This window comes from Electrona antarctica (assembly GCF_951216825.1).
Source record: "Electrona antarctica genome assembly, chromosome: 14".
Classification (NCBI taxonomy): Eukaryota; Metazoa; Chordata; class Actinopteri; order Myctophiformes; family Myctophidae; genus Electrona; species Electrona antarctica.
This window is the reverse complement of record NC_136795.1, coordinates 5697376-5708899: the sequence shown is the minus strand read 5'-3', so window position 1 is coordinate 5708899 and position 11524 is coordinate 5697376. Positions and strand designations below refer to the sequence as shown.

Sequence of the window (11524 nt, the reverse complement as noted above, 5' to 3'; positions counted from 1 at the left end):
TTTGTAGCTTTCTTTGATCATATAAATGTATGACTTTTTTAAATGAAATGATAAATAATGATTAAGTCTGTCTCTGGGGGTATTTTGACAGGAAGCATTCAGGTTCCTGCGTGAATTGACGCCAGTTAAAGTTAACTGACAACAATAACAATAATGCTATTGTCATTTCCTTCGGAATGACATTTGACACCACCACCACAAACCGACCATGACGAAATGCAGTTTCAACACGCCTACGTTAAAGAACAAGAACATGAGCTGCTCACCACACAAACCTCAATATCTCACATAAGACGTTCACAGCTACACATCACCATGAAACTGCATCGTTTCTGCATAGTCACATCTTAGAACTGTCTCGTAGAATTAACATATGCATTCCATAATTCCATAGGGCTAGACCACACATGGGCATATGACATCATCAACTTTGAGTGAAAGATTCTCTATTTATGAAAGAAATACAATATTTATGTTATTATTTTTAAATTTTAGTTATAGAGGGCAAGTATAATGTTTTAAGACATATTTGTCTTATTAGCCAGGGATCCTTTTTAAATATACTTGGCATGAATATATATATATACAATTATGAGGGGACCTATAGTGCCCAATAGGATATGTATATGTTTTTGGAAATGTTATGTTATATCTTAAATGTCTGAAATGGATGCATTGCATACGGGTATTTTGTTTAGCCAAAAGCTAATTTGCAACCCATATATAGTAGACTTTTGAGTTTGACCATAACACAACATTAATTTGTTGTGATGTGACATGTTGTTGTGGGCCTGTAGATCTGTCAGATCTGTAGATCAGAGAGAGAGAGAGAGAGAGAGAGAGAGAGAGAGAGAGAGAGATACTATTCAGTAAAATGTACTGTTGCTGCTACTACTAATAATAGTAAATTCTTCATCTATTCACGTATATAGCCCATTTCATAGTGGACAGATCTATAGACTTTGTGCTTAAATAAAAATATATCAACAAATAAGATGGGACCAAGATAAAAGCTACCAGTATTGTAACCCTAAAAAACATAAAATGGGATACAAAAAAAACCATTTAAATAGGATACAATATATATTTTTGTATTATTCATTATTCATATTATTATTATTAAAATTGAATAATAGTAATAATTCTGATTCTAAAATCAAGGTTTGTTTCATTAACCACACACCAAACATTATTTGTATCATTTATGAACTCTTCCACTTAAGAGTTGAATAACCCTGCCCTAGAACACTAAACTAAACCCAACTTTTGTCACACCATCACTCCGAGTATATTTTATATATGTAATATTTTCCATAAAAATAGTAGCCGATTTACATTGACACATTGTGAGCTTGTAGATTGGCTATTTTAACTATTCAAAAATGTTTTCCAAAATAGTAAAAACGCAAAGTGGACGAATATAGAGCCCTAATTGCCTTATCTTGTATGTAGTTGTTTTCTTATTGTAATTAATTACTTAGCACCATGCTGAGAAGTAACAAGTAAGTCATTGCTAAACAGTAAGTATACGTCTACCTACTGGCAATTACTAAGACATATTTTCCAAGTATTCAGAAGATTGCACAATAACACGAAAGAGGAAGCTGAACTTTACACTTATATAAGAGCAAAGTGACAAACACAGTAGGCTACAGACCATGCAATAACACATCCTGTCCCATCATTTATAAGGTAGGTTCATTTTAATGCTTTTGGCAAACATGAAACTGTCTTAAATACAAACTATAAGTCCTTCAGTCCAGTCTTTTCTATATGACCTTGTTTTATTTGTATTTCTGCTCTAATCAAAATGTGACTTTTGAAGAAACTTATCATAAAAATCACAAGATTACTATGAAGGGCAAAGGAAACAAATCATTAAGCTGCCTGCAACTGACACACACGTTGAAAGTGGTGTGATTACAGTACCCTATCACACCACTATTTCTCGTCAAGGACCTGCAAATTGATATACTAATTAGCCCGCGGACCCCCATTTGAAAAGGTATGCCAGGGACCCCCATAAGAGAAGGTTTTTACGGCTCTATAGCGCCGATTCTCAACCCGTTTAATTTCAAGGACCCCCCAGTTTGACATGCATTAGGCTACGGAACCACCTTTAATGACCTTTCTATCTCTGTGACCACCAATTTATATTGTAAAATATAATTTTTAACTCTTGAGAGTGTACAAATGGAACCAACAAGTCCTGGACCAGAGGTAGGCATGCAGAAATGCATTGGTCCCAGGCAACAGCCCAGCTTTAATGATCTTAAATCCTTTTATTTTAGATTGTTTTGTAGTAATAGTACAACATAAACATTAAAGAGACTTTAGTTGTTAATGTACAATACTTTAAAACAGTTGTCATGTTGCACACATGCTTAAAAATAGCTCTTATTTGCGCCGCCCTCGTTGAAAACAATGTATTTCCAGCTCCAGCTTGTCTCAGTTCAGGCTGCATGAACAGCGCTCCAGCGCTCGGTTTCCGCCCCCTAAATATCGTAACTCTTCTATTAGATGGCTCTGGCTGAGTGATAGTCTCGGGGGTTTTGTCAGGGTACCCGTTGTACCCGTCTGTCTATGTCCTTTTCGTGCCCATATATGGAGATCCCTGATGTCATTATTAGTATATGCCCATACCCTGTATTGGCATTGGCCTTCAACAGTAACAGTACACATAATATGGGCCTATTGACACTAGTGTAGGGGAACAGACCATGCAATAACACATCCTGTCCATCATTTAAGGTTCATTTGAATGCTTTTGGCAAACATGAAACACACAGACGTAAAAGGTGCTCAATAGCACTGATTTATGCCAAAATAAATAATAATCAAAAAGTAGTTGGGAGGTTTCCTCCCGACAGCAACGAGAATACCTATAGGGCCATATCTTCCCAAGGGGTAATATGTCAGGTAACCAATCAGCATAGCTAAAGTGGCAAGGCAGGCAGAACAGAAAAACAACAGCGATAAGGGTGAAGCTGGCTGCTGGCAGCACATGCTGTGTTTTTCAACAACTCTCCCCTCCCTGGGAAATCCCTTGTGGAATTACCTTTTCATTAACCGGGCCACTTTTCTGCTGCCGTACGTACACATGTACCTCCCCCGCCTCCCCAGCGCACACTATTATGAAGCACTCGTGGACTTCACAAAACACACAATATAATCTCCACACACAACACATTGGCAAATAAACTGTTTAGGCTTTAGGTAGGCACCGTAGGCATCCCAGACGCATCCCCTGCATGTTGTCGTTTCTGTGGATTACTACAGCCTACAATGCAAACTAAATAAAGCTAGGGCCTAAAGTGATGAAATAGAGGCTTGGCTTTGGATATCAACATTACCCAGCAATCATCATTGCATATGACAGACAGTTGGCGTTTACGGCACGTTAGGAAATACCACACAGGAGCGCACTCGCCTATTAGTTTGCATTGCACAGTGTGCTCTATTTCCAAACGCGCCCATAATCAAATAATTTGTAATAGTTTGTTTAGTTTATTATTTAGTTTATTAGGCTTATATAGATTCTTTTTTTTTAACCAAAATAAATGAAATTCATAGCTATGATGGGTTTGCGTATCAGGGTACTAGATAGGTAACAGTTAGGCACCGGACTACTTTTGAACGATGCAAGTTGGAAATACAGGCCACACAGTATTCAGTACCCGTTTTATCCAACCAAGTTTGATGTCTGTTGGCTCTGATGTCTCTTGAGATACGTGATACAGATGTGCAGATGTACAGATGTGATCTGCGTGATACAGATGTGCAGATGTACAGATGACAGACACACACACACAGGTTTCGCACATTTGTTGTAGGATATAGCAAATGGCAGCAGTACACTGTACATTTGAGGTGGCATTGGGCAATCCGAATGACTCATAAACCGGTTGTCTGCCCAACCTAACCCACCCCATCCATGTGCCCTAATGCTGACTGCACTGTCTGCAGCTACGCTACTGGTGGATATGCAAGTTATTTTTAAGCCACAGCAGAATTGTGAACGTGACTTAGAACAACATGAAACTATGTTGATTTATGTTGTATTTATACTTTTCAGTAAGTAAGAAATGCATGGTTATATATTCATTTAATTGTTATTTAAATCAGTAGACCCCAAACAACAACTTTTAAAGTATTTCTTTGTTGCAGACTTGATCGTTTGGTTTTTGGTGCAAGGTCGGTAGTCTGACTTGGACTTTGTCAACAACAATGGGTCGTTGTTCTCTATCTTACATATATTTGAATTCATGTTGACTGTTTGTGTCATGTGATAATGTCATGCACTGTACAGCAGTGGTTCCCAATGTGGGGTCCGGGGACCCCCAGGGGTCCTTGACGGAGTTCCAGGGGGTCCCCAACTAAATTATAGTTTGGAACCAAATGGACCCTTATGGGTCTGTAACTCAGAGTGTACAAATGGAACCAAATGGACCCGTTCCATGTGTACACTCTCAGAGTTAAATTAACAGTGGTTTTACAATATAAATGGGGTACCAGAGATATAAATTCCATTAAATGGGGGTCCGTAGACTAATGCGTGTGAAACTGGTGGTTCATGAAATTAATATGTTTCGTGATCACTGCTAAGCCGTAAAAATCCTCTCTTATCGGGGTCGCTGGCATATCTTTTCAAATGGGGGTCCGCGGCCTAAGAAATATCGATTTGGGGGTCCTTGACATGAAAAAGTTGAGTCATGGCATGGTGTGCATTTTCTTGAAATGAAGACTGAAAGGCGACAGACAAGAGGATGTGTAAGAGGATGTACGTGCGTCACAAGAATTCACATTCAAGAGAACAAAAGGAAATGACACAAAGAGAAAAAGACTCAAATATTACTCATTCTTCATTTCCACCCAAAACTAAGGTCATTCAACTACAGGAAAGATCCGTAGACTTCACAGATTCCGGGGAGCCAAACCAGAACTCCGGCCATATCTCAACGTTCTACAAGGATGGTGGCTGTCCTTTGGGCAGCACTCTACTCAACACTCCCTCTTGTAGCTCTCTGCTCTGGTCTGGATAACTGTACCTTCCGTGACACCAGCCAAGACAATGGTGAGTAGAATTACTGTTGAAATGACACCACACAGTAAGATCCTCATTATTAGCCCATTTTGACCTGAGATCAGATTCTAAAAATGTCAGTCGTTCTTCGATTTTTCAAAAATAGCAGACCTACAAGCTCGTAGCGCGTCACTCGGTGGCGCGCTATGAGCATTTTTGAGTGGTGTAAACCACTCCTACAACTGGCTTTTGTGTGCAGAAAAAAATGAGCATGGTTGCTATGTTCAAAATAATTTCTGACGTAATTAAATCACACCCGGGTGAACTGGATGACCGTAGCAACCATGGTCATTTTTTCTGCACAAAAAAAGCCAGTTGTGAAATCACATCCGGGTGTGATTTAATTACGTCAGATCAGAGCTGATCAGGCTATATAATACCTTACCTTATATAATACCTCACATCGGACGTCAGACATTACGTCAGACCACAGCTGATCATGCTATATAAAACCTTACACCACTCAGTTCACACGGGTGTGATTTTTTTTCATAATGTTGCTGATGTCTGAGGTGGGTGGGTCTTTCAGTATACCTTCATGATGCTCAGTGACATCATAATGTTGCTGATGTCTGAGGTGGGTGGGTCTTTCAGTATACCTTCATGATGCTCAGTGACATCATAATGTTGCTGATGTCTGAGGTGGGTGGGTCTTTCAGTACCTTCATGATGCTCAGTGACATCATAATGTTGCTGATGTCTGAGGTGGGTGGGTCTTTCAGTACCTTCATGATGCTCAGTGACATCATAATGTTGCTGATGTCTGAGGTGGGTGGGTCTTTCAGTAGCTTCATGATGCTCAGTGACATCATAATGTTGCTGATGTCTGAGGTGGGTGGGTCTTTCAGTATACCTTCATGATGCTCAGTGACATCATAGAAGGTAGGTTTGTTTCCATGCCCACATCCCTGGTTTTTCCTACAGGCAGGTGTTCGGAATTTCACCTGTGTTTAGTGATAGAGTGATCCAATACACCCACAATGGACCTTTTCTTCTTTTTTTTTCTCGCCGCTGGAGCTCTGGCACTCGGTCACATATGTGACCGGGTCTGGCAAATAGGGCCTCATCTCGACCAGAGTAATTTTTCAGTTTTTTACAGATTATTAAAGTACAGAATGTAAGCTTTCATATGATGTATAATTCAATGAAATTGGAGATATGACCATTTTAAAATGATTGTGCCGTTTTACCCAAAGCTGAGAAAATCCCCTTTGAATGTTCACAACATTTCAACACCTAGAGCTGGCTAGCCTACTTTGATTTATAAATGTATACATTTAATATGAGTATGATCCGGCAGAGTGTAATGGTCTTACATCTAAACATCATATAATACATGTAAAGATAGTTCCAATATATCCTACAAAGATTGAGCACTGCTAGATTGTCGCAGGGACTTACCCCCAATCCAACCCTTGATGCTGAGTGTCAAGCAGGGAGGCACTGGGTCCCATTTTTAGAGTCTTTGGTACGTATATGACCCGGCTGGGGATTGAACCCCGACCTCCCAGTCTCAGGGCGGACACTCTAACTACAGGACACTCTAACTACAAGGCCACCGAGCTGGTCCCTGGAACATACTAGCGTCATGTCCAGGGGGTGTCCTTGTACATCAAGCTGCCTCACGCTACAGAAACAGGAGATAGGCTCCTGTCCTATGGACCCCATGGCTCGGCAAGGCTACTTACTTACTTTACTGCTAGATTCATCCTGTTCATTTAAAGCTGCAATCCATAAAATTGTTTGTGAAACAAATGGTATTTTGACCAATCTGTAGTATGTTAATACTTTGTATTTGGACTCCCTCTGAGTGGAATAGTATGAGGAATGCGGAAGTGCTCATTCTATCTCAATGGGATAGTTACAATGTTTGGAACTATAGCCCATAGGCACCCGCTTTGCGGCGAGATCAAAGCGTGTCGCTACTCTCTTACTATTCCACTCGGGTCTCCCTGGTCATCTATTGATACCTTTATTCATGTCCGTGAGTGGACCAGTGTTTGAATCCCTGGTAGGACATGAAAGTTATAGATTGCAGCTTGGACAGCTTCTTGTACAATGCCTGAGTTGTATTAACACTGGGGATGTTATGGTGTTACGACTTCATTCTTTTAGCTGACTTTCTGCACTTCCCTCCCCAGTGTCGCTAGCACTGACGTCCTTAAAGTGCTACAATGACTACCAGTCGTCTATACAATGCCAGTGGAGCGAGGACCAAGCAGACGAACCACTGGAGCTGTGGAACTGGGACGATGAAGAGAGAGAGTAAGTAAGAGAGAAAGAAAGAAAGACAAGGAACTAATAAGAATGATGAGAAGGTCAGACGGAAGGAAGAAGGGGAAAAAAGAATAACAGTTCAATAGAGTTCTATTCATTATAGAGCAGGGGTTTTCAACAGATTTGGACCCAGGGACCACCATCCTAACCTGGGGACCACTACTATAGTGTCGGGTTCAGGTCCATGACCATCGGGGTAGGTCCATCATAGACCCACAGCCCACTTCCGGTTTGGCTACCGGAAGCGCACGCTCAAATATGGAGCATGTCAAACGGAGCACTGCGCACAACAGTGGCCTCTCCAATATGGCACAGAATCCCATTAGAAAAGACATAGCTAAGCTACACACTAGTGTATGTATCAATGGCAAAGCGCTAATTATCAAAACATTAAAATGTAATTATAAACACTAAACAGTGCAGGCACACATGCACACTACAGAGACCAGAACAGAGAACACAACAGGAGAGGGGGCATAATTGGCACACAGCGCAGCACAGCGGCCCGGCCAGGCAGCCATACGAACACAATACAAAATATAACATTAACACTAGTGGCAGTACAGCAGCCCGACCTTCAGAACACAATAGAAGACAGGTCTATATTAACATTATAGCAGCCAGCAGCAGTTGGCACATCATCAGAATACAATCTGCTGTTACCTTCCACGTTCACGACGTGAACATGTATTCCTTCTCCTCCGACAACAACTCGATAACGTCCTCATGTCCTCATCTTCTTTTCTGAGCCATGCAAATAAACAACAACCCACACTGACTGAGAGACGGATAGATTCATGCATCCCAGTCACTGCGTAAGCACGGAGGTGCGGGGGGGAATAAAGTTTGCGCGCTTCAACTTCAGCCAGTCAATTAGTGGGACACCTCTGAGAGCCACACACAGCTGCAGACAGTTTGGTTCTTAATTAAGGGTGCACAGTGCAATGCAAACTAATAGGCGAGTGCGCTCCAGGGCGGTATGCAAAGGGAAAGAATGACTTCTGTCCGTGACAATAACCAATCCTATACAGTTTGAATTCTGTACACACGCACACATATAGAACAAAACATATGATATGGGGAAAACTGATTTTTTTTCCTTTTCTTTGGACTTGAATCGACTTGTGTTAATGAATGCCCTCGGACTTGTCAGTTTCCCCATATTCAATTCCCTTTGGCTACTGCCTTACAAAGTTTGCACGGTTGGGCCTATTTGAACAAATTGCCTCAAATCATGAACACAGTGTCCCACTAGTTAAACAATGAGTCTCATTTTACCACACTGATGGTTTAAACTATACTTAAACAGAGGTATATAAATATAAGCGTGTCAGGGGCATTGTGAGCTAGTAGTTTATTCTGCATTTAAGCCACGGACCAGCATTTGATGACATTTAGCCTCTCAGACCCAAAACGTGTCTTAGACTATTTCGTTGTTGTTGAATATAAGACTAGACCTGTACTGCCCGTCGGCCTACTTGACAAACCCTGCCCTTTTGCATCAAAGTGCCCTTTCCCTAAAAAAGAAAACGTTTTTTATTTATTTTTCCAGTCCACATAAGGGCATGTGTGTGGGGGGTGGCCAATGTGGCCAACAAGGGCTTATGTGGGGGGCCAATAAGATCTTATGTGAGGGCCAATAAGGGCTTATGTGGTTGGCCAATAAGAGCTTATGTGAGGGCCAATAAGGGCTTATGTGGTTGGCCAATAAGAGCTTATGTGAGGGCCAATAAGGGCTTGTGTGGGGGGACAATAAGGGTTTGTGTGGGGGGCCAATAAGGGTTTGTGTGGGGGCCCAATAAGGGTTTGTGTGGGGGCCCAATAAGGGTTTGTGTGGGGGGCCAATAAGGGTTTGTGTGGGGGGCCAATAAGGGTTTGTGTGGGGGGCCAATAAGGGCTTGTGTGGGGGGACAATAAGGGTTTGTGTGGGGGGCCAATAAGGGCTTGTGTGGGGGGACAATAAGAGCTTATGTGGTGGGCCAATAAGGGCTTGTGTGGGGGGACAATAAGGGCTTGTGTGGGGGGCCAATAAGGGCTTGTGTGGGGGGACAATAAGGGCTTGTGTGGGGGGCCAATAAGGCCCCATTTACACTGGCAGCCAAATCTAGCCTGAATCAGATCTGTGACACATCCAGATTGGAATCTGATTTGTTTGTGACATGTTAGACTCATTTAAACCAATCGGATTTCAATCTTGATGTGGCACAGATCTGATTCAGGCTAGATTTGTCTGTCAGTGTAAATGGGGCCTAAGGGCTTGTGTGGGGGGCGAATAAGCAGCTGAGCACTTGTGCTGAGCACTTTTGCTCAGCTACTACCCTGGGTAAATAAAGGAGGAAAAAAAAGGGGGAAAAAGTGCTGATTTTACCATTGGTGGTCCCCGGACCACTGGTTGAAAAATACTGTTATGAGGATCGATCACAGTAACATGCTTGTTGTAATAGCTCTAATCTGCCCTTGTCAGGAAGTTCCCCCTTTTCCAACTAGGCAGACAGACAACTGGGAGTCCTTTTACTGTTTCTCACAAGCGATGGATTTATTCCTCTCCACTCACTCACAGTAGCAGGATACACACAGTAAAACTACAAAAAAGGAAAATAACATTGATTGGTAATATTTCTGTAATGCACACATCAAAGAAAGCTGTCAAATTACACATGACATGAGAGTAGAGTAACCAACAATACAGAAAATAATGTACTGTAAATGCAAACACATAATGCAACCCCAATAACAGAAGGCTGGCTTATGCAACACCAGCTAAAGTAAAGGCCTAATGCCATACACAGCATGTGTAAAGAAGCTAGGCTACAAAGTCTAAATTATCTCACAACTGTAGTCTAAGTCAGCAAATATCAACAACCTGGCATTTGTGCAAAGAAAGGAAAGCATAACTTACAAGCAATGATCCTGTGGTGATCACAAACAAGAGCAAGGATCAAAAACGTCTGCTCTCTGCATTAACAACTTGCAAACTGACTTCTCATTGCATATTGGTCTACAGGTGTTCCTAACTTCAGCTTAATTATGCCCAATTTGACCACAGTGCTAGAGACAAGAGAAATACACAGCATAGCCTATATACACCACCTAGTGGCTGAACAATTAAAGCATGACAACAAAATACAGAAGCCAGCACAAGCTCTGAGAGTTAAACGGAACCAAATGGACCCATAATGGATTTAACACTGAGGATTTCACTGTGTACATTATGCGTTTTCCAACAGATGAATACCCTTTACTGCAGTGTTGATTTTGGCAGCAAGTTAGTTTTAGTCACATTTTAGTCACCCAAAATGCTTTTAGTGTTATGTCTAGTTTTTAGTCGACTAAATATCATGCGATTTTAGTCAACTAAATCTACAGTTATTTTTTGTCGGCCTTGGTGCTGTCGTAATGGTTGATTTTCAGCATGCAACCAAGTGTAAAATGACTTTTACTTATAGACCTACTGGATCTCTTGTCCACTAGTCCCTTCCTAGTCTAGTTTTTATTTGTTGACAAAATTGTCAATATATTTAGTCTTAGTTTCAGTCATCGTAGCTTAGTTTTCATTTAGTTTCCATTTAGTTTTCGTCAGCGAAAAAAGGTATAGTCGACGAACATTTTTCGTTATAGTTTTAGTCGACGAAATCAACACGGATAAAGTACCATCAAATGTGGTAATGTTTTGGGTCATGCTTTTTGTAGATCGTCGCCGTGTGTTCGGTATAACCTGTCAGGCCAGCCAAAGGGGACGATCAACTGCGAGTATCGCACCAAGGTGTTTGCTGTCGCAAAGCCGCCGGAAATCTTTTTCTTCAAGACCTGCACAAATCTGACGTCCTCATCATGTTCCTCCACCGACGAACCGCCCACGCCTCTGAAACCGCCTCAATACCGTATGTTTCCAAATCCTACGACTAATCATTATTATAATGTAATCATATAAGACACAAACATTTAGTTTTCTTTTTTATAATCATCATCATTGCAATTCATTTACACAGTGTGTGTGTGCGCGTGTATGTGTGCGTGCATGCGTTTGTGTGTGCGTGCGTGTGTACGTTACAGTGAGAGTGCGTCCACCAGTGAACGTAGCGTACAGACATGAAGATGAGCTGCTCCAGTGGTCCAGTCCTTACCCCGTCCACTCCTCCCTGAGCACTCGCCTCGTCTACCAGC

General features: G+C 41.6%; 1 protein-coding gene across 1 annotated transcript in view; it reads left to right on the top strand.

Annotated features, from left to right (window-relative positions):
• The first annotated feature begins 1667 nt into the window (after positions 1 to 1667).
• csf2rb (colony stimulating factor 2 receptor subunit beta) overlaps positions 1668 to 11524 on the top strand; it is a 36245-nt gene continuing 26388 nt past the window's right edge. Inside the window, exons 1-5 of the mRNA XM_079521512.1 lie at positions 1668 to 1692; positions 4884 to 5074; positions 7225 to 7348; positions 11051 to 11241; positions 11414 to 11524. The exon at positions 11414 to 11524 is cut by the window's right edge and continues 35 nt beyond it. Of these exons, the coding sequence (XP_079377638.1) occupies positions 4972 to 5074; positions 7225 to 7348; positions 11051 to 11241; positions 11414 to 11524 (529 nt within the window). The 5' untranslated portion in view covers positions 1668 to 1692; positions 4884 to 4971. The remainder of the gene's footprint in view (positions 1693 to 4883; positions 5075 to 7224; positions 7349 to 11050; positions 11242 to 11413) is intronic.